At 50.4% G+C, this 23,644-nt stretch overlaps 1 protein-coding gene and 1 non-coding gene across 2 annotated transcripts in view; one reads left to right on the forward strand and one right to left on the reverse strand.

The window, feature by feature from the left end:
- Positions 1-23,644, forward strand: part of TACC2 (transforming acidic coiled-coil containing protein 2) — a 201,923-nt gene that overhangs the window by 93,621 nt on the left and 84,658 nt on the right. The window contains exon 7 of the mRNA XM_061162812.1: positions 9,174-9,308. Within this exon, the coding sequence (XP_061018795.1) occupies positions 9,174-9,308 (135 nt within the window). The remainder of the gene's footprint in view (positions 1-9,173; positions 9,309-23,644) is intronic.
- Positions 7,753-7,856, reverse strand: LOC133070872 (U6 spliceosomal RNA). The gene has a single exon (XR_009696273.1). It is a non-coding gene; the product is annotated as a U6 spliceosomal RNA (small nuclear RNA).

Genomic DNA, 23,644 nt, shown 5'->3' on the forward strand with positions numbered 1-23,644 from the left:
AAAATTCACTAAAACAAGGAAAGTGGGGCTAAAGCATTTTCTTTAAGCCCCTGGAGAGAAAGCAGAGCTTTCTCCCTCCTTTCTGCCGCTACCTATCTTTCCCTTTTAAGAACTCTTCTTTCTGAATAAGAACAGACAGGACACCCTGGTCCTTGCAGCAGTTCTCAAATACAATGGACAGGATTTCAATGCCCGCCCCCTCCCCGCCCCTTAATTAAAGCCGCAGGAGGACATCAGACTTGCCCGCTCCTCGGGGAATAGCCTCTGAACCCGCTATCAGTGGTTGGGCTTCTGTTTGGCTTCCGGCATCCCCGGGTGGCATAGAAAGCCAAGCCCAGACCCTCTGGAGCATTCTACAAATGACTAGATTGCCTGTGGCCACTTGTACTCCCATCTGTTCAATATTTTCTATTTTTTTTAATAAAGCAGCAGAATTGCTTTTCAATTGAAACCATGCAGCTGTACTACCATTTGTTAAACAGAGTGAATCAGGGCACCCTGGTTACATCTGGGAACGCTGGTGCTTTTTCCAGAGGCAGGACTCCAAGCCGTGGGATCTCTTTAGATCTTGAGGACTGCCTGGATACAGCTGGGAAACTATTCACCTGAGTCATGTCCACGGGGTCCAAAGGTTTGCATGCCTCGAACCTGGTTCCAGCCCAGATTTCTGTCCCATTCCTTGAGTGTCTGATTCAGGAGGTCTGGAGAGGGCCCCCCTGCCCCCACAAACTTTGCTTTTTTTTTTTTTTTTGAGAACTTTGCATTTTTTACACATTCCCAGGTGCTACTGCTTCTGCTGGTCTGGGGGCCGCACTTGGAGAACCGCTGGGTGAGGCAGTTGTATCCAGATGCTTTCTCCTCACCTGTCAGGCTGTTCACAGCTCCTCAGGGTGGGGAACTCCTGACCCAGCAGCTGGGGTCTGAAGTTTCTGATTGATCTCTGACTTCAGACAGGAGAGCCAGGGACAGGGGAGAGTCATGCTCTGTGTGACAGCCTCTCCAGAGTTTCCCGATTCAGAAACGGAGCTTCAGAATTTTCCAAAGTTGAAAGCACAGGGAATTCATAGTGACTTGCAGCTTCTGTTGTTCCTTTCGCTCCAAATAGTGCGGTTTATTTTGGTTTCCTCTGTTTGTACTTTAAGTTGTTTTTTTTTTTTTTTTTGTCTTTCTGCTATGGATGTGCCTAAGTGGGTTTAACTACTTCAGAAAGGTTAGCTGAACCTTTATTTAGGCAAGTACCTTGTTAAAACTGAATGATAAAGTGGGACTATTGTTTTTTTAATTTAGAAAAGGAATCACCTAAGCGTCCCTGGTGGCTCAGAGGTTAAAGCTTAAAGCGTCTGCCTGCAATGTGGGAGACCTGGGTTCAATCCCTGGGTTGGGAAGATCCCCTGGAGAAGGAAATGGCAACCCACTCCAGTATTCCTGCCTGGAGAATCCCATGGACGGAGGAGCCTGGTGCGGGGGGGAGAATCCCATGGACGGAGGAGCCTGGTGGGCTACAGTCCATGGTATCGCAAAGAGTCGGGCACGACTGAGCGACTTCACTTTCACTTTCAAGTCTCTTCTGAATAACGGGATTCCTTTACACCATTTCAGAGGTACATGTTGAAGGTATTTATATGCTCTTGAGACAAATTTATGTAATCAGTACCCAGCAGGCTGAGTCACTTGGATGCATCTATATATTTGTTCAGAACCTTTGAGTTTCCAGTGTCGAGCTGGGTGCTATTAAGCTGAAGCACATGAATTACCACGCTGGCAAGTGTCAAAATATTGGCAATTTCCTACGGTTCAAAGTAGCACAGGATCTTGTTCTTGGTCTGGTTTTTCATGGTTCTGGAGCTGCTTTATGTCGTAGATAGGTTTTGACTTTCTGAATAAGTAGTTAAATCTTGGATATCTGATATCAGTTTCTGGTTGGTCCTCTGAATCCGCATCTCTGCATTCTCTGTAACCACGCAAGGAGTCTTGCACCTGGAGAGAGGATGCAAAGGACTGGGAAAGACAATGGTGGGAATTAATGGGCTGGATGGTTCAACCCAGATCAAAGCCTCTTGTGGTCTTGGGATGGTATTTACTACTTTTCCTTTAGTTAATATTTTCCTTCCTGATTAAGTTTTGCTTCAGCCAAGTTTAATAATAATTTCTCCCCTCTGAGCACAGACTCGCTCTGTGAAAAGGGTATGAACGTGCTAGGTTGCAATTGACAAGCCAGCTCAGGTTTAACATGTGCGAAGCCAGCCTACAGCCGGCTGGACATCTGAAGGTCAGTGGTGTTTAGGGGCTGTTTACATGCCATGTGGGCTGCTGCTGGTGACTGGAGATCTCTTGATGTGCCTGCTTTGGAGTTTCCGGCCAATTTGCAAGCCTCTCTGGGCACCTCCTGACTTTGGCTTGGCTGCTTCTCAGTGGCTGTGTCTCGTAGGAGGACGATCCTGGATCTCCCATCTCGGCGACTGCTTGTAGCAAACCCCAGGCCTCTGCTGGACTGATTGTCTGGTGCTTCTATGGACAGAGCATAGCTCTCCAAGCCAGCAATTTCCAATTGCTTTTTTTTCTTTGGCTTACATCGCACTTTCAGTCTGAGCTGAGTCTTGGCCTTAGCTCTTGTCCTATTACGTGATCGTGTGCGCTTGGGGATTCAAGAAGAATAAAATCAAGGGGCCTGCGAGGAAGGGGCTATTGGGCTAATACCTTCCAGATGGCGATGTGAAATGGGAGATAAGATGCTGCCGCCCATCTGGCCCGACAGGACGTGATGCGCGCCGCTCGTATCTTTGGGGCTGTTATCACCCTCCTATGACAGCCAGGGTCACTCTGGTGTTTGTCCTTGGACAGGGGCTTAACTTGGCAACGTGAGCTGCTCTCCGAAATGAAATCTGCTATCAGGTCAGTGGGGGGTCTGCCAAGAAGGACTCAAAAGCCCTGAACAGGGACTCAAAAGACAACAGTTGGTGACAGCAAATCACTACAGCTGGGTCTGGAGGATTGTCTGGCTGCGTGCAAGCCCCGAAGCAACATCCTCTGTGTTCTCTGGTCCTGTGCGGGCAGAGCCTGCGTCCCTCGTGCTTAATGGGACCAGCTGTTGTTAGTGACAACCTTGGTGAGGGCCTGCATCAGGGATGGCCAGCCCTGACCCATTAGTAGTGGTTCCCTAGGGATCTGTGTTGAGAAGGATTCAGAGGTCTCGTATAGCTGGGCCTCTCAGGAAAGATGCCTTGATCAATAGGCCATTTCTGTCTGCTAACAGTATGGTGAGCGTATTTGCCTTTTTTGGGGTTAACTCCTCTTTAAAATAAAAAAGAAAGGAGGCAGGGCTTAAATTAAATCAGCGTTTCCTCCATCTTCCAAAAATACAAAAACTTGACAAGAATTTGAATTCAGTTTCTTTGTTATTGCATAGGAAATATTGATTAACTCCTTAAATGGTAAAAGGGATTAGTGGACTTTTACAACCGGAAGGGCCTTCATAGTCCTATTCCTGCCCTGTTTTATAAGGACAGAGGTCAAGGGCAAGTGAATGTAAGCGCCTTGCAGGAGCCGGCTGAGAATGCCTTGTGGACCCCATCTCAGGGCACTGCCCTCCTCCATGCTGGGCTTGGCAGCTGTCCCGGAGTTCCCACTGAAGCTGGGAGTGGTACTGGACATCGGAAAGGACTCGACTCCCTGGGGATGAGGTCTCTAAGACGAGTCACTGCTGCTCATGGGAGGCTTGAGTGGACAGGAGCTGGCAAGGGAATGCCAGCCTGGTTAACTGCTCCTCATCTCTGCTCCAGCAGCACGGCCCTTTGGCAGCTCAGGAGGCTTTTCGGGGGAAGGGGGGCACCTATGGAAGCTTCCCCTTGGAAGCCAGAACCAGGGCTAGCTTCAAGGGCATGTGACTTGGGCAGTTGCCCGGGGCCCCGTGCTTGGTTCAACACTCTGCCATCACCCTCCTGAAAGTCTTACCCTTTTGGAATGCAGGGCCCTGCATTTTCACTTCGCTTTTATTTGCATTCCTGCAGTTTATGTTGCTGGTCCCACCTCAAGCTGGTTGCACTCTGGGATTCCAAGAAGAGAGGACAGTTGTCCCGCTGTCAGTGGCCTGCGTGTTTGGGAGGCCAGGGGCAGGAGGGACAGAGCTGCTTGATGTTTTGTCCTTGCTCCCGGCCTGGCTCTGTGCTGGGGGCTGGAGAGACCACCGTGGCCGAGACTCTATCAGAGAAGAGGATGAGTTAGTAGGAAACAGCAGGAGACGCAGATGCCAGGCCCAGCCCAGCCCAGCAATGCAGGACGGGCATCATTACCCTTGCTGGGGGTTGGGAGCACTTCCTCGCTTATGGAGTCAGCTAGGAAGGGAGTTAGGAGGGCTTCCCAGGTGGCGCGAGTGGTAAAGAACCTGCCTGCCAATACATGAGACATAGGAGATGCGAGTTCGATCCCTGGGTTGGGAAGATCCTCTGGAGAAGGGCATGGCTAACCCACTCCAGTATTCTTGCCTGGAAAATCCTGTGGGCAGAGGAGACTGGTGGGCTACAGTCCATAGGGTCACAAAGAGCCAGACATGACTAAAGTCACTTAGTACAGGAGGGGATCTGAGAGAGGTAGGCGGGGATTCAGGGGCAAAGACACAGAGGCAAGAAGCTCCCAGGAGCCCCCAGACTGGCTTGGTGGGGCCAGGACAGTGGCAGGGTAAACCTGGGAGGGAACAGAGGCAGGCTGATGGAGCCCCAGCTTTTGAAACCCAGGAATTTCACCTGCATTTTGTTAGGTGTAAGATAGTGGAAAGTGGGCGAGGGCTTCCGGCAAGGAAAGGACCTCATCAGGACTCTAGGTGGGGCATTCTGGTGTCTGGGGTAGATGGATGCAGGGGATGAAGAGCAGGATGTGCCGGAGCCCCCTCAGAGAGCCTGCTGGCCTGGACCAGCGGGACAAAGAGGGCAGATTCTGGAAGGAAAAGGGAGGTGACTCAGCACAAAGGGCGATGATGGGGGGGAGAGTCCAGGACAGCTTCAACTTCTGGTCCAGGGCCTGGATGGCTCGTGGGGCCACTTGCCAAGATGGGGAGAAATTGCGGGGGGAGGGTTAGGAGGGAAGAGGAGGAGTTCTGTGGGGTTGGGAGGCATCAGTAGGTGCCCATGTGCCAGAGCTTCACTCGTGAGTCACTGAGCCCTTCCCTGTTGGGACCTGACCTCCCCGCCTCTGGGGTTGGGCCAAGGGCAAGCTGCAGACCAGGAGGGAGGGGTGCCCCCGTTCTTAAGAGAGCTGTTGACTCATTTGTTTGGTGCTTTTAGCTGATGGGAACAGGCGAATGCAGGATGGGTGTGGCCCTGGCGATCAGGTGCCACCGGAGTGAAGGGTGGAGGGGGCAGGCACCCTGGTCTCCAGGCCAGAGAACTGAGGGGACCCCAGGGCATTCTCAGGGGCAGGGACAGTCAGCCTCAGGGCATCCTCATCACAGTGAGTTGGCCTTTGTGCTTCCTCTGCGGGCCTGGCCTTCTTCTGAGCGTGCAGAGCCTGTCCTCTGCCAGCATTTTCAAAGACGGAAACCTTTCCTTGCACTTTGATGGGAGTCGTAAACTGCAGAACCACAGACCGTGTCACCTGTCCTAAATTTGCATTAAATAAGACACTTCATGGCAAATAGAAGGAGAAAAAGTGGAAGCAGTGACAGGCTTTATATTGTTGGTCTCCAAGATCACTGTAGATGATGACTGCAGCCATGAAATTAAAAGATGTTTGCTCCTTGGAAGAAAAGCTATGACCAACCTAGACAGCATGTTAAAAAGCAGAGACATCACTTTGCTGACAGAGGTCCGTCTAGTCAAAGCTATGATTTTTCCAGTAGTCATGTATGGATGGGAGAGTTGGGCCAAAAAGAAGGCTTGAGTGCTGAAAAGCTGATGCTTTCAAATTGTGGTGCTGGAGAAGACTCTTGTCCCCTGGACTGCAAGGAGATCAAAGCAATCAATCCTAAAGGAAATCAGCCCTGAATATTCATTGGAAGGACTGATGTTGAAGCTGAAGCTCCAATATTTTGGCCACCTGTTACAAAGAGACAACTCATTGGAAAAGACCCTGATGCTGGGAAAGATTGAAGGCAAAAGGAGAAGGGGGTGGCAAAGGATGAGATGGTTGGATAGTATCACCAACTCAAGGGACATGAATCTGAGCAAATTCTCAGGAGATGGTGAAGGACAGGGAAGCCTGGCGTGTTGCAGTCCATGCGGTCACAAAGAGTAGGACGACTTAAGCAACTGAACAACAGCAAAATAGGATCTTCAGGGGGTGTGCAGAGGAAGGGGCCTGGCCAGTGTAATTTCTTTAGAAAATAAATTTTAGACTAGGAGTTTGGGTTTGTGAGTAGTCTGTTCACTGCTCATGAATAGGAATAAATGTTAGTTTCCAGATGGTGAAATGGCTTTCTTAAGGAGTTTAACAGCCCCCAGTAATTTGCATTATTCATTGGAGTCTTTTCTTTATGAAATACTTTCCCAGGTGGCCCTAGTGGTAAAGAACATGTCTGCCAATGCAGGAATGCAAGAGACGCATGTTTGACCCCTGGGTTGAAAAGATCCCCTGGAAAAGGAAATGGCAACCCACTCCAATATTCTTTCCTGGGAAATCCCATGGACAGAGGAGCCTGGTGGGCCACAGGCCATGGGGTCACAAAGTGTCGGACGTGACTGAGCACGTACATTTACAAAATATTTCAGCCAGTGCCCATGTTGTTACAAACAGCGGTTTGAATGGCAGAGGCATTGTGTCATCTGTAACCCCACTCTGCACGTTTGCTGGTCCTGTCCACGAACTCATTATAATTTTTGTTCACGTGTGGATTGCCTTGCTGTGGACTTACCCGAGGTCATTACTCTCTGGTCTGTTTTGCTCCTTGTTTCCATGAGGCCCAGGGGCGAAGGTCTTGTGGGTTCCAGCTCTGCTCCTGCTCCCCAAAGCCTCTGTGGTCATAGCCCTTCGGGACCCCCCTCTGCCTGTCTGAGTGCCCACTGGGGGTGGCCCAGCTAGACGTTGGGTGCCTGGAATGACTCTTGGCAGATCCGGCCCCTGTTCTCAGGGAATTCAGTCTCCCTCGTGGTCTTCAAGTCCCTGGTGATGCGTGTCACTGAGGAGGAGTTAGGGGCTTCCAGGTGTGTGCTGGGGAGTCCATTAGAAAGTGGACATGGAGGTGGCTAAGGATTCAGAGTCTGTGTTCACATCCTGGCTCCGCTTCCCACTCCGTGACCTTGGGCAAGTGACCTCACCTCTCTGAACCTTAGGTTTTTTTAAAAACTTATTTATTTTTAATTGAAGGATAATTGCTTTACAATGTTGTGCTGGTTTCTGCCATGCATCAACATGAATCAGCCATAGGTATACATATGTCCCCTCCCTCTTGAACCTCCATCCCACCTCCCACTCCATCCCACCCCTCTAGGTGGTCACAGAACCCGGTTTGAGCTCCCTGCGTATGTGCATGCGTGCTCAATTGCTTCAGTGGTGTCTGCCTGTGTGTGCACGACCCTATGCTCTGTAGCCCCCCAGGCTGCTCTGTCCATGGCGATTCTCCAGGCGAGAATACTGGAGTGGGTTGCCACGCCCTCCTCCAGGAGATCTTCCCAACCCAGGGATCGAACCCACGTCTCTTACGTCTCCTGCTTTGGCAGGTGGGTTCTTTACCGCTAGTGCCACCTGGGACACTCTTGAGGACCCTGAGTCATATAGCAAATTCCCACTGGCTATGTATTTGTTTCCATTCTAGTCTCTTCATTCAAAAATATCAAACGCCTCACAAGTTTGCGTGCCGTCCTTGCGCAGGGGTCATGCTCATCCTCTCTGTATCATTTATGTGCTGCCAAAGCAAGTACTGAGCCTCAGCTTTGATCTCTGTCGAGTGAGGATGATGGCATATGACTCAGAGGTTGTTGTAGGGGCTCCTGAGGTTATGTACGTAAAGCTCCCAACACAGGACCAGGCCCACAGGGTCAGGCACCTAGAACAGAGCCCCTCACACCTGGGCATCCAGGATCAGGCATGCAGGACCGGGCATCAGCCGGGTTGAGTTGCTGCTGTTTTTGTAGCTGTTGATGAGTGAAGACAAGCCAGGACTCAGCATGGCTCGCCTGGGCAGGGGACGGGGCTCCACACCCGTCCTTCAGGCCAGGAAGCCACCTCGTAGGTGGACTCGGAGGAGGTGGAGATCAGCAGAATCTCGACACGGAAGGCTGAGCCTCCTACCTTCCTGCAGTGGGGGAGCTTCCTGCAGGAACTCACGCCCACAGGGAAGAAATGAGTCCCCGCCACGAGGCTGTGAAACTTGTAACCTCGGCTTCGACCTCTGGCTGGGCTTCAGGCTCTTGGTGCTGAGTCCCTTCTAATTCCAGCCCGACCCTGGACAGCCGACTGGACAGCTGGAGAGGCTGGGAGGGCTGACCCTCCCTGGAAGTCTGTGGGCGGCATTGCTCATCTTGCTTTTGCCAGAGGGGAAAATGAAAACATCTTTTGAGCTCCAGGCCTGGTGCCTTTTGGCTCCAAGGGCGTGTTTGCAGGTGGCCGTCTTTCCTGCCTTCCCACCTGCTGGAGACCAGCCTGCACTCCCGGCGTTTCCCTGTGTGTCCAGCAGGGGGCACTCACCCATTGAACCAGGGACAAGGGCTCTGCTCTGAAAGGCCTTCACCGGTGAAAAGGCATCCCGAAAGGTCCCTGCTGCAGTTTCCTTGATTACCCCCAGCAGCCGCTCCACCTTGACTTTTCTCAGCCTCAGATTTTGTGGTGGCAAATCCTGGGGAGTTTGCAAAATTGCATTTTAATGTTCAACTCACAGAGATTCATTGCCTATTAAAAAGCGATTAGAAATGATCCTATGAAACACACACACAGAACTCAAGACAGCTCAGAGTGTTCTGACACCCCAGCTGCTCCGTCAAAGAAACCCCGGGATCTGCTGCAGTCTCCATGGGGAGGGGGATTCACGGCCTGGCCTGGGGGCTGCTTCACTGGAGGGTGCATCCCCCTCCACTGTGTCTAAGCAGAAGCCTGGGGAACCCTGTGGGGTGCCCCGGCCAGCAGTGTGCTGGGTCTTTAAATACCCCACGCCATGTGTGTGGGTGGGTTGGGAGGGGTGAGGGGGGCTGATGAATGTGCCATTAATGAGCCGAGTTCCACTGGGAATAATTCTCCCTTTGTGTCCCCAGCACCATCCCAGCTGCTGCCCGCGTGGATCTCACTGCCCCGGCCTCAGAATACGCATCTCTGCCTTCCGCCCCAGCTGGTGATGGAGTCGAAGCTTCCGTTCCCTCCTGCCAACGTCTGGCCAAGGACTTAAGCAGGTATTGTAGAGAACCCTCCCTCCTAGCCGCTGTCCCCAGAGAGGAGGGGCCTGGCCGTCTCTGCCCCATAAGCCCTGGGGGAGCTGCATTTAGGAGGGTGCCAAGAAGGCTTTGACAGTTTGTACCCATGATGCCATGTATGATCGTTTGGCCTGTGGTTGATCTGAAGTTTACCCTTGCGAGCAAACTCTCCATGTAACTGTGGGGATGCCTGTGTGAGCGTTGGTGTATTAGTCAGCGTATTCCAGAGAAACAGAACCAATCAGATATATATTCACATATCCAGGCATAACTTATTTTATTGTGCTTTGCAGATACTGAGTTTTTTACGGAGTGAAGGCTTGTGGCAACCCTGAGTTGAGAAGTCTGTTGGTGACATTTTTCCAACGGTGTTTTTCCACTTCACGTTTCTGTGCCGCGTCAAACTTTCTCACTACTATATATGTGATGATGATCTGTGACTAGTGATCTTTTTAATATTTACCTATTTTATTTATTTATGTGGCTGCACTGGCTCTGAGTTGTGGCATGCGGGATCTTTAGTTGTGGTATGCAGACTTTTAGTTGTAGCATGTGGGGTCTGGTTCCCCAACCAGGAATGGAACCCAGGCCCCTTAGCCACTGGACCATCAGAGAAGTGATCAGTGAATTTTGATGTTACTGTTGCAAAAAGATGATGACTCACTGAAGTCTCAGTGATTAGCATTTTTCACTGATTAGCATTTTTTAGCAGTATTTTTTTTAATTAAGGTATATACATTGCTTTTTTTACACGTAGTACAGCACACTTACTAGTCTATAGTGCAGTATAAAAATAACTTTTTTGCACCGGGAAACCAAAGAATTCTTGTGACTCACTTTATTGTGATACTTGCTTTATTATGGTGGTCTGAAACCAAACCTGTAATACCTCTGAGGTCTGCCTCTTTAGCCTGGAATAGGAAATGGCAACCCACTCCAGTATTCTTGCTTGGAGAATCCCATGGACAGAGGAGCCTGGGAGGCCACAGTCCATGGGGTCACAAAAAGTCAGACACAACTGAGCGACTTAGCGTGCACTGCCTCTTTAGAGAGACATTTATTTTAAGGAATTGGCTCATACAAATGTGGACACTGGCAAATCCAAGATTTGCAATGCAGGCCAGCAGGCTGGAGACCTGAGGAAGAGCTGATGTTGTAACTGGAGTTTAAAGGCTACGTACTGGCAGACCTCCCTCTTGGTTGGTGGATCTCAGTCTTTCTGTCTTAAAGCCTTCAACTGATTGGGTGAGGTCCACCCACGTTATGAAGGGTAATCTTTATTCAGAGTCTACTGGGTTAAATGCTACTTTCATTGGAAGAGTCCCTAATGCTCGAAAAGACTGACGGCAGAAGAAGAGGGCATCAGAGAATGAGATGGCTGGATGGCGTCACTGATGCAATGGACATGAACTTGGGCAAACTTCAGGAGATGGGGAGGGACAGGGAGGCCCGGTGTGCTGCAGTCCATGGGGTTGCACAGAGTCGAATAGGACTGGGTGACTGAACGATAATGACTCATCTAAAAAAATGTCTTCACAGTGACATCTACAGTGCTGTTTGACTAAATATCTGAGTGCGATGGCCAAGTCGTCGCTTAAAATTAACCCGCACAGCAAGTAGTGAGAAATCCTGTTTCTATGCAAAACAACTGATGCTGATTAGAAACTTTTCTGCTTAGCTACTGAGTCCTGTAAAGAATGTTCTTGGACAGCCTTTTCTTGTGTAGAGCTAAACACTGCTGGATGTGTTGAGAATGGGTAGCCTGTGACCTCAGAAAGTCTCCTACTGGGGAGGCATTAGGTGGGGATGGAGCTAGTCTGAGTCCCACTCATCTGGATGGTGCATCTTGGAGCAGATGCTCTTTCCCTCCCATCATCTCCTGAGATCTACCTGTCGCTCTGTTGGTCCGGAGACCCAGACGGATGGGTGGGATAATTCATCTGCAGTCCCTCAGCTCCTTAGTGGCAGAGCAGGAACCTCATCCTACCCCTCCTGGTTCCGGTAACTACTGGCCTCAGGCTGAGCGAGAAAGGTCTGGGAAGCCTGGCTTCTGGTGGTGAGATTGCATGAGCATTCATTCGTGGGTGTTTGGGGAGACCCTCTTGGTTTGCCTTTGGACATGGTAGGTGCTTGATAAAAATGTGTTTGAGAAAGAAGTAAGGTTCTTAAATAGTCTGCCCTTTAGTTTCTTAAAAAGTAAACATACGTCTAGCACCCGATCTAGGAAAGCCACTTTCAGATGTTTATCCATGAAAAATGAAAATATGTGTCTACCTAAAAACTTGTATGTTTACAGCCCCTTTATTCATAATCACCCCCAAACTGAAACAACCCAAATGTCTACCAGCTGGTAAATGAATACACAAATTCTGGTCTATTTATCCTATAGACTGCCGCTCAGCAAGAAAAGAAACAAACCACTGATTCATGCAACAGAATAGATGAATCTTAACTATATTATGCTAAGTGGGAAAGGTCAGACTCAGAAAACTACATGTTATGTGAGTCCATTTATTTGATATTCTGGAAAAGGCAAAGCTGTAAGGAATTGACACCATGTCGATGGTTGCCAGGGCTGGTAGCTAGGTTTGGGATTTGACTACAGAAGGCCATGGGCGATCTTTAGGGGGTGATAGAAATGTTCCATGTTTTGATGGTTGTGGAGGTTACATGACTGTATATGTCAAAGTTCTTGGAACTCTACATCTGAAAAGGATGAATTTCACCGTCAATAAGTTATATCTCAATTAAAAAAAAAGTTATGACAGCCCATAACTGCCACTCAGGGTAGCCTCTAGCTTTAGGTTACAGCTTTTAAAAAAGTAAAATTTGAAACATTAAAAAAGGAAAAAGAACCAAGCTTATCCAAGGGCTGGAGTAAGTTTTTGACGAAATCACACACACACACAAAAACTGCACCAAAAACAACTATGTCATCCAGACTGTGCCGTAAGTACAGTCTGGTACCTAACCCATCTGCTCAGGGTCCCCTCCCTGAGGTCACCTGGGTTCCACATTTTAAACCTCGCACAGAAGGTACATCTGGTTCACCTCACCCCTGGGGTTTGTTCCTTGGAGCTAGTCTTCTTGGGATGCTTCTGAATCTCATTCATTCATGCATGTGAGGGTTCAGTAGTATGAACTTGGGGTTTTCTGGGCCATAGACAGGCCCTGCCCCTGTGGCTCTTACGGCTCGCTGGGGAAGACAGCTGAGCGAGCAGTCGCAAATGGGTCAGAAGAGGGGTGCCAGGTGGCAGAGGAACCTCTTTCCATCTGGGTAACCGGGGAAGGCTTCCCCAGGGGAGGTGACTTCCAAGCTGAGAGCTGAAGGCTGGGCAGACTTAACTATGCACGGGCAGGGGAAAGTGCAGCGTCTGCAGAAATCTCGAAGATAGAGACGAGAGCAAAGCTGAAGGGTCCTGTCGAAGCTGGGCCCGTGGAGGAGGCGGGGGTGGCCCAGGGCACAGAGGCAGGTGGTTGGCACACCGTGGCTCATAGGGAGGATTGGGGGGCTTTATCATTTTTCTTGGTGGAATTTTTTTTAAATATATTTCTTTTTAAAAAAATTTCTTTAGTTAATATTTCTTTATTTTTGAGTGTGCTGGATCTTTTTTGCTGTGTGCACGCTTCTCCAGTTGCAGGGAGTGGGGGCTTCTCCCTAGCTGTGGCACACAGGCTTAGCTGCCCCGTGGCACGTAGGATCTTCCTGGACCTCGGATGGATTGAACCCGTGTCCCCTGCATCGGCGGGCAGGTCCTCAACCACTGGGCCACCAGGGAAGCCCTCATAGATTTCTTTTACGCATCCTTTTAGATTTACCGGAAAACTGAGATGATAGAATAGAGAATTCCCATTTACACAAGCGTACTGTTTCCCCTAGTATTAACACCTTAACAATAGCATGGTACATTTGATACAATTCGTGAACCAATACTGACACATGATTATTAACTCAAGTCCAGAGTTTATTCCGATTTCCATATTTTTTTTCCCCTAATGTCTTTTTTCTGTCCCAGGACCCCATCCAAGACATGACATGATATTTAGTCTCCATGTCTCCTTAGGTTCCTCTTGGCTGTGACAGTCTCTCAGACTTTCATGTTCGTGGTGACCTTGACAGTGTTGAGGCGGATGGGTCAGGTGTTTTTAGGATGTCCCATAGTTGAGATTTGTCTGACATTTTTCTCCTGATTAGAGTTTTGGGGTGTGGGGGGGAAGATCACAGAGGTTAAATGCCGTTTTCAGCACATCATGTCAAGGGTGCTTACTCAGCGTGGTTTATGTCTGTTCGCGTTGACATTGATTGTTCGACTGGGGTCGTGTTTGCCAGAGTTCTCCACTGTCAGGCTTCTCTTTCCCCCTTTTCCATATTGTCCTCTCTGGAAGGAAGTCCCTGTGGGCACAGCTCAAGACTGGAGCGTTGTGCCCCTTCTTTTACGGGGGTTATCTATGCAAAATTTTTTGGAAATTTATATGGGAGATTCGTCTCTTCTCCCTCGTTTATTCATGTATTCAGTCATTTATTTATATCACTCTGGACTCAAGGGTATCTATTTTATGAGTTATACAGTATAATACTACTTTATTCGGTTACTCAGATTGTTGTTCCAACTTTGACCACTGAACCGTTGGCGCTTAGGGCTTTATTTTAAGAAGGCCCAGAAGCCCCAAGGCAGGCAGAGATTTGAGCAGATTTGCATTTTTGAAGGATCTCTCCAGCTGCTTGGCAGGGCAGGAGTGGTTTCAGGGCGGACCAGGGCCCCCAGGAGTGGACGGGACCAGGGGCAGCTGTGGTCCCATCGCCCTAAGTACATCTCAACTGTGCCTTCAGCTTTGCCAGCTCCACCCTCCACCCTTTCCACGGCTGCTTTTCACAAAAGCACGCTGGCCTGGATCCAGGGATCCACATAAATCCTGTCTTTTTGCCTTTGCCAGGTCCTTGGAAGTTTTCAAAGCAAGTTTCAAAAATGCACAGATGAAAATTTCATTTCACTGAGATGGAGGTTGTTATGCAGGTCTGGGTTAGAGTCTGAGGTCCCCGCTGGTCTCATGATTCAGAGATACATCCTTCATCAGTATGATTTCGAGGTTTACCTGGTGGCTCAGTGGGTAGAGAATCTGCCTTCAATGCAGGACATCTGGGTTCGATTCCTGGGTCAGGAAGATCCCCTAGAAGAGGAAATGGCAACCTACTCCAGTATTCTTGCCCAGAAAATTCCGTGGACAGAGGAGCCTGGCAGGCCATAGCCCACGGGGTCACAGAGAGTTGGACATGACTGAGCAACTAAACCACCACCAGTGCCCGTTTCCAGCCAGGCCTCTCTCGCTGGAGCTGGCACACGCTCTTTTCATGTTTTCTTCATGCTCAGGCAACTGCAGTGGCTTTGTCTTCCCCTCTTTGGGCTTTGAGGGGACCAGGAGGGCAGTGAGACCTGGCGTCTTAACAAAGAAAGCCGAGGCCACATCTGATTACAGAATCGACAGATGTTCTGTTCCTGCAAGCACGCCGGGTGACTTCCTGCAGCCTCCTCCTGCTTCTGATGGCTGCTGTGGAAATGATGACATAAACCCACATTTCCAGTGCAAATGGCTTTTCTCCGGGGTTTTCCCACCCCACCCCTCCCCCATGCCCATTGCTAATCATTAGGCTGCAAGCCTCAGGGAGAACAGATGTGACTTTGACAGAGTCCAAGGGAAGGGAGGAGGAAAGAGAGCTTCAATTTCTCTGCTTCCCAACCCTGCCCGAAGCAAAGAGCGCGTCCTGGGAGGGTCACTGTCCACCAAGGTGGCAGCGCTCCGACCGGCCTTCCTTGCTCTGCAGCACGGCCCGTCCGTGGCCTTTGTGCTCAGCAGACACGCTGACCTACTAAAGCTGTTTGGAAGGCGTTATGCAGCGATTAATTGAGCTTTGAGAGGCTGAAGCCAGGCACAGAGTCTGAAGATAAAGCATTTCCAGGAATGCAGGTCCAAAGCCCTCACTCTTGCCAAGGCAGCCACCGCTGACCATGGGTTTTGGGACCTCGGGGGGCTTGTGGCACAGAGCCTGCTGTGTTGATGCATGGGCCAGGCAGACGTGAACCTGAGTATACATCAGAGCCGACCTCCCTCTCTGCCTGCCAGGGACAGTTGTCCTTAAGGAAACAGTAACTTGGAAGCCTGGCCAACGGCTGCCTGGATGGCCCAGAAGGAATGAGACGGGGGGGAGGCAGCTGAGCTTCTTTCAAGGAGAAAGCTGGTTCCATGTTGATACAAGAAGGCCAGGGAACAACACCCCTGAAAAATGCCACCCTGAATGCAGACAGGGGTTTGGGGAGAGGCGGGAGGTCTGGGCTCACCAGGGTGTGTGGTGAGATGTCCCCACCCCCTGCCTGCCATCAGCAGCCCCCAAGAGCTCTTGGCTCTCTGTCAATCCTTCTCCTGGATTTGAAAGCTTTGCCCAGCAGGAGAGGGAGCAGAAAGCCCTGCTCCCTGGCCCCACCTAGGGTGGTCCCCTCCTCCTGCCAGGTCTGGGGAGTGAACCCCTTGAGAAATATTTCACATCCTTGCACGCAGAGCCAGTTCATTTGTCCACTCACAGCTCAGAGGTTAGGTGGTGGTGGTGGTTTAATTGCTGAGTGGTGTCCAACTCCTGTGATTCCACAGACTGTAACCCACCAGGCTCCTCTGTCCATGGGATTTCCCAGCCAAGAGTACTGGAGTGGGTTGCCGTGTCCTCCTCCAGGGGATCTTCCCGACCCAGAGATCGAACCCACATCTCCTGCATTTGCAGGCGGATTCTTCAGCGCAGAGCCACCAGGGAAGCTGGTCAGGACGATTCTTGGGTTTGCTGATGATGAGTCACTGCACCAAGCAGACTGGGGTCTGATCCGGCCTCATCGTCCATTTCAGCCACTCCTGCCTGACAGACCCGCTTCTTGCAGGGCAGCCTGGGCGTGGCTATTTGCCAATCAGACCCCATCCTGGCGGGACCAGCAGAGGCCATCTGACCTGGGCCTCCCTGGCTTTCGGTCAGTCTCATGAACAGGCCCCCGTGTTTGTGAGCTGCTCGGCTTCCCAGTGTTTGCGGCAGGCGTGTCTGGGAGCCCAGGGAGGGAGGGAGGCTGGTACCCCCTCTCCAAACGCAGTGCAGCAGGTGAATTCCCCAGTCTGCGCGGCACCCGCATGGAATGGGCAGGCCCTATGCTCCAGCCCTCAAATTCTTCTTCCCATTGCTGGGGGGAGACGGACAGCGGGCCACCAGACAGCGCTTCCCTGACCCTGCTTATTGAAGCAGAGCTGGGAGACCCCTGCTCTGGGCTGAAGTCCCAGGACCCTCTCCAAAGCCTGGAATGGAGTCTGACCTGATCTGGGGCTCAGTGAGGAGCAGGGGGAGGCCTTGGAAGTTTGAGGAGCCAGTGAGGGCCTGCCCGGCCCAGCTCTGGTGTGGTGGGAGGGGTCAGGGCAGCAAGAAGCCTGCAAGCTCACTCCCCACTCCCAGTGGTGTCCCAGACCCTATGTTAGGTTGGCTACCGCTTTATAATTGTAGATTTTGCATTTCAAGGGGCTGCTTTTCTTCTAAACCAAGGATATGCCTTTGAGCCCTCAGACCCAGCAGGAGGTTCAAGGGGGTTTGCCAGGAGCAGGTGGAGAAGCAGACCCCGGAATTGAAGGAGGAGCCGGGACAGAGACAGGAGCCCGGGGAGGTAGGGTGGGAGAGGGGCTCCTGTCAGGACATGCTCAGCTCAGAGCCCCCCATCTCCAGTTGTCGGGGCCTTTGTTGGTGAGTCCATTTCTGTTATACTTTGACTCAGGAGATGACGTCACAGGCCCCATTCTCTCAGCGGCAGGATTGGCTGAGTTCTCTGAGACTTAGCGATCCTGTAGTGTGTCTTCTGCTTGGTTTCTATCCGTCTGTCCGTCTGGCCATCCCCCTATCCAGTCCTCCACTCATTTGTGTCCATCCACCCACTCAGCACACACATCCTGGGTGGATTCTGTGTCATATCCGTGTGTGACTCGGCGCAGGGGAGGTTGCATAAAGTCGGAGAGATGGGCTCTTGGCCCATCTGTGAGCTGAGTGACCTTGGACAAGTTACCCGACCACTCTGAGCCTTTGTTGACCCATCTTTGAAATCAGTCTGGGTCGTACCCGCCTCTTGGAGGTAACTATGAGGAGTAAATGAGGTCAGTGAAAAGTGTTGCCTGGTGCTCCACAGGTGAAAAGTGGAAGTCACTCAGTCGTGTCCAACTCTTTGGGACTCCATGGACTATACACAGTCTGTGGAATTCTCCAAGCCAGAATACTGGAGTGGGTAGCCTTTCCCTTCTCCAGGGGATCTTCCCAACCCAGGTCTCCCGCATTGCAGGCAGATTCTTTACCAGCTGAGCCACGAGGGAAGCCCAGGAATACTGGAGTGGGTAGCCTATCCCTTCTCCAGCGGATCTTCCCGACCAGGAATCAAACCTGAGTCTCCTGCATTGCAGGCGGATTCTTTACCAACTGATCTGTCGTTTAATCAACATCGACTGCCCTAATTCCCAGGGGTGCTGGGAGAACGGGGGCAGGCAGAGAAGGCTGTTGTATAGACAGACACAGTGTGATCAGCATGTGGGCTCTCCAGCAGAGTTGAGAACAGAGGACCCAGCAGAGTGGGCTGGAAGGCACCTCGGGAAGGGGGAACCACACATGCAAGGCCTGGTGGGAGGCTCAGCAGTTTCCAGCAGCAGGTCGGGAGAAGCCTAGCGGGACCAGGAGGAGGATGTGGCAGGGATTTTCAGATCTGTAGCCAGGCTGGGAAGTTCCACGAAGTGAAAGGATTGTCTCCTCTTTTTAAGCAGGGGAGAGTCAGGACCGGATTTAGTCTGGGGAACTGTCTCTGGAGGCCAAGGGGCAGGTGGATGGCGAGGAGAGGCTGGAAGTCTCTGGACCATTGGAGTTCTTACCATGGTCCAAAGGGAGGCGATGGTGGCCTAAACTAGGGCAGTGGCCGTGGGATTGGGGAGGATAGGAGTCGGTCTTTCGGGCTTGCATTCGTTCATTCTGCTGTGGGCTGGCCTGAAGCCGGGGGCTGGGGATACAGTGGTGCCCCCAAAGACACAGGCACATTCTTCGGAATGGGACCCCGCAGGAATGGCCGCTCCCGACTGGGCTGTGATTCTGGGCAGGGGCTCCTGGACGAGTCTCCCGGTCACCAAGGCCCTCTGCCAGCATTTCCTCCCCATCCTGCCCGGGCTGGGCTCAGGGTGGAAGGGGTGCAGTGCCCACATGGTTCCACCCAGCACAGAGCCCCTGGTGTTTTCTCCTGGCTCCTTGGGAGTGACTTGCCCACCCTGTACCCTACCTCAGCAGCCTTGATCTTGACTTTGTCTAAAACCATCTCACTGAGCACCATCATCCCCTGGTGGCTTCGCGAAACCACAGGGTCTGAGGCCTTTCTCAGGTTTCCATGACACGGCTCCCCATTTTTATTGTCCCCATTGTACAGATGGGAAAGCTGAGGCTCAGGGAGGTCAGGGCCTTGCCTAAGGTCACAAGCTCCTAGTGAAAAACTGCAGTGGGAGGCATTTGGGTTGGGTCATCTCTGGGACTCCTGCAGTAAGCCTGCCAGCTTCTGACTCCTGAAGGAGGCGTTCTGGGCTGGGTGTCCCAGAGATGCTGTTAAAACCTTTAAAAGTCAATGAAGCAGGGACACTGAGTCCTCCACTGGACACAGTGACTCTTGCTTTTTCACAAAACAGCCGCAGCAGCAGGTAATGTGAATGGAGCACTTGCCGTCTGCCTGGCGCAGCCGTACTAGGAACTTTTCACATATCATCTCATTTAACTCTTACACTGCCCATGTTGGTGGGGAGGTACGAGGATTATTATTTCCATTGCACAGATGAGAAAACAGGAACAGGAGGGTCAAGTAACTTCTTTGGGTCAGTTTAAGGATTCAGATGAGTGAAAACATTCCGCACTCACCTTTTTGATATAGGTGTCTGGGGAAGAGTTTAAGTCAGACCTCATTCCTGGGCACCCAGCCTAGCCGTCTCTCCCAGCATCACACAGACAGAAATCAGGACTTGCCATCGAGGAGGGTGACGAGGTTGGTGGCGGGGCTGGCACTTGCATGGGATACCAGTGAGAAGACGTCGTCCTTGGGGTCACTCCGCTGATCCTCCTTCAGCTCTGGCCTCGCTGGGAGAGGACTTTGGTTTCTGCCTCTCTCCTCTGTGTCTCTTAAGTACAGATCTGTCCACCCGTCTGTCCATCCGTAGCTGTTGAAGGTCTCCGAGTACCGGCAATGGGCATTCAGTGGGGCACATGGGAGGCGTGGCCTCAGCCCTCCAGGAGTGGACCTGGCCCAGACCTCTGCTTTGTAAGGAACAGCTGGGTGCTGGGGGTGCCTGGGGACGGCGGCACCCCCTGGTTTGTAAGGGTCAGAGCAGGCCCTTCTGGAGAGCGAAGCTGACCTTCCAGAAACCAGGAAGCCACACCCCTTTGGTACCCCTGATGCTAGGGTACCAGAGGCATGTTCCCAGGATGGACAGTCACTGCCCCATGGAAATGTTCACGTGAAGTGGGACCCCTTCATCTTTTTCTGGATTAATGGCTTAAAGAGATGCAAAAAAAAAAAAATTGAATATACCATGCACTTACTCTGCACTGAACTTTTTATAAGTCATCAGTCTCTGAAAGCTGTCAGGAGACCTAGAAATGTCTCTCACACGTTTTCTTAAGGTCAACGGGATGAGGCAGAATTGGGTCAGTCTGTTGTCATAGAAAGACTCTTCCCGTAGAGAGATCAATTCTTAAAAATCTGAGTATTGGGGAAAAATAATCCCTTCTCCTCAGGCACGGGTAAAAACTAATTACATCCAGTGACAGACGGGCAAGTGCCTTGGGAATTACAGACAGGGCCTGTGGGGTGGTTGTGAAAAGCAGGACGCATTTTTAGCGTTTGGTAGCACATGGGTGGACACACACAGGCCTGCACACGCACACAGGCCTGCACACGCACACAGGCCTGCATACGCACACACACGCACACACTCATTCACCCCCTCTGCTCTCAGATGCTATGTGAATTATCTCTCAGAAGATGCTCACGGCTGCTATTTCTGGCCCAGCCGTTCTGCATCTCTCTTCTATCCCAGAGCCTTGAGTCAGCAGTTCTGGGCCTCGGTGCTCGGTCTCCACTGCTCAGCTCACAAGTAGGGCAGCCCCGTGTCAGGCTGTGTCAAGCCGCTCGTCGGGCGTGGAAAGGAAGTCAGTGATTCCAGAGTAGCTGACAGCCCACCCGCCTTCCTGAAGGGGCCGCTGGTGCAGGGCAGGGGTCGTCCCAGGGGCCCCGCGAGGCAAGGGCCACAGAGTCTAGCACTCTGGCCCGTGCCGTTTCTCCAGCCTGGCTTCGGAAAGCAGCTTTGCTGTCCATTTTGGTAGCGGGGGAGGTTCCATCTCTGTTTACCCCTGAATGTTCTCCTTAAAGGGCCTCTTATTCCTGGTACACAGTAGCCTCTAAAACCAGTAAGCTTAAGCTCTAGAGGAACTCTGTGGATTAACACATCAACAGTCCAATCAAGTACAATATTTAAGCTCTTCTAACAAGGACTGAAATGTTTTTACAGTGCTTTTGGAATATTCGGTTCTTCTTGGAAATAGTTCTCTGGGAAGAAAGAGGAATTTCACTGGTTATGTTTTTGACCCCAGACATCCAGGTTGGTTTTCTATTCCCAGGTTTGAATGAAACTCCACTATTTCTGAGCAGAAGCTTGGACTCCGGAGGTTGGAGTTTTATTTGGCCAAAGGTCTACCTGTTTGGTTTTGCCTATGATCTTAAACTCAGTTGATAAAAGTAGCTACAGGAAGGAGTCCAGATTATCTAAAGAAAATTGTTCCCCAAGAAAGGCCACTTAACATGAATCCACTTACTGAATCTAAGTTTTAAGGTGATTGTGTGGAAAATGTTTGATTGGGACTTGATGTTGAAAAAAGAAGTGAAAAAATTATGAAAATGATTTATATTTAACAGAATGTGGACTTTAATGATAACCACATGTTAATGCTTAGCATGAACAAAGGATTTTGGCCATATTTTTCTGGCAGATTTTCAGACTCGCATATTCTTCACACTTGACTCCTGCATCTCAAGAACAGAGTCACTGTTAACATAAATGCTTCAGTTTTAACATAAATGTTTCATTTAATACACACGGTTGAGCAGTTTTCTGAAGGGCTCGCTCTGTTCCTGGACGTCCACTCTTGGAAGTTACCTTCTTCCTCATCGTTGAGAGTTTCTCCTCTTGGGTTGTTCACAGATTGCCGTTTCTCAGCGGCTCTGGGCGGCTTTTGAGCACTTCCTCGGGATCAGATTCGTCCCCTTAATGGTGTCCTGCAGTTTCTGCTAGGTTTGCAGTTTTCTTTGCAGTTGGTGGTGGTGTGTGTTTCCCCACAGTCAACAAGAGACAACTGGCAAGGACTTGTGATGCCAGGAGGAAGTGAGGGACAGCTGAGTCCAGAAGTGGTTGCTTTGTTGAAGAACATCTTCGGAGGCTGACCTTGGCTTCCTCTATGTAACTTTTGCCTTATGTAACTATAGAAACATTTGAGTCTTTTCGGGAGCATAGATGGCTGGGGCGAGGGTGGGGGGGACCCTCTCTGTAGGATGGGCCAACAAGAAATATATCCTCAGGGAACTTCATTTATTTTTTTCAACATTGTTTTTGATGTGGACCATATGTAAAGTTTTATTGAATTTGTTACAATACTGTTTCTGTTTCATATTTTGGTTTTTTGGCCATGAGGCATGTGGGAATCTTAGCTCCCCAAGGGTTTGTTCAGGGATCAAAACCTCACCCCCCTGCACTGGAGGGCAAAGTCTTAACCACTGGACCACCAGGGAAGTCCCTATCCTTCCTAGAACTTCTGATTTTATTAATCGCTGGAGGAGCTGGGTAGCTGCTGATGTGCTTGCTGAAGTAGCCACATATAACTGAAGATCCTGTTGGTGGAAGGAGATTGTTGAAGGGGACTCTCTACTGTATACACCATCTCCTGATGGAGAACCCATAGGAATGAACATATTGAGAATGGCAGTCATGCAAAAAGCTGTTTATCCATGGGATGGCAGTTAAAAAAAATCTGCTGGGTTTTATGAATCGTGTAACTGAAAATGACTGTTTCCCTTTTTGCCTTGCTGCTGTTGTTCAGTCGCTCCATCACATCTGACTCTTTGAGACCCCATGGACCAGCACACCAGGCTTCCCTGTCCATCATCATCTCCCAGAGTTTGCCCAAACTCATGTCCACTGAGTCGGTGATGCCATCCAACCATCTCATCCTCTGTCATCCCCTTCTTCTCCTGCCTTCAGTCTTTCCCAGCATCAGGGTCCTTTTCAACGAGTCAGTTGTTCACATCAGGTGGCCAAAGTATTGGAGCTTCAGCTTCAGCATCAGTCCTTCCAGTGAATATTCAGTCTTGATTTCCTTTTTGCTTTGGCTGCTGGGGAAGTTAGATCCAGGCCTGCAGCTGACTCCAGCCAGGGCTCAGGTAAGCTTTCAGGATAAGCTCACTCTCTCTGGCTTTTATCTAACTTTTCTTTCAAGATTCTTTTGCTGTCTTGAGTTGCAAGCTTGAATCATTTCTTGAAATGAGGTAGGATATATTTTCTAAAATGTTATCTCAAGAGTATCTTCTACCCTTTTCATCTCAAAAGAGCTAAATTTATTTGGTAAAGAAAGAAGGATTTTAAGGCTTTCATTTAATCTTTTGGATGTGGTATTTGTGTTACTGATTTCTTTTTCATATGTGATGAGACTTCTTAACACAGTGCTGTCCTAACTTTTGCATAGCCCTGGGTTTTAGTGTTGGCCTGCTTTCCTTCCTTCTTGTAGGAATCAAAGATGTAAAATGTATCCTGAATTCTTAATTTTAAAATAAAAATGAGTCTTGGGACTTCCCTGGTGGTCCAGTGGTTAAGACTCCACCTTCCTAATGCAGGGGTCTGGGGTTTGATCCCTGGTCAGGGAACTAGATTCCACATGCTGCAGCTAAAGAGCCTGCATTCAGCTGTGAGGATCCCTCATGCCACAACTAAGACCCAGTGCAGCCAGAAAAAAAAAGATGAGTCGTATCTTTCTTTACTGATTCCTTTTCTAGCACATTCTGGGTTGCCTTCCTGGACCTAATAGCAAAATCCTCAGCCTTTACCTTGTATCATGTTGTTCAGTTGCTGAGTCACGTCTGACTCTTTGGGACTCCATGGACTGACTACAGCATGCCAGGCTTCCCTGTCCTTCACTTTCTCCCGGAGTTTTGCTCAAACTCATGTCCACTGAGTTGGTGATGCCATCC

Source organism: Dama dama, chromosome 15 (assembly GCF_033118175.1).
Source record: "Dama dama isolate Ldn47 chromosome 15, ASM3311817v1, whole genome shotgun sequence".
Classification (NCBI taxonomy): domain Eukaryota; kingdom Metazoa; phylum Chordata; class Mammalia; order Artiodactyla; family Cervidae; genus Dama; species Dama dama.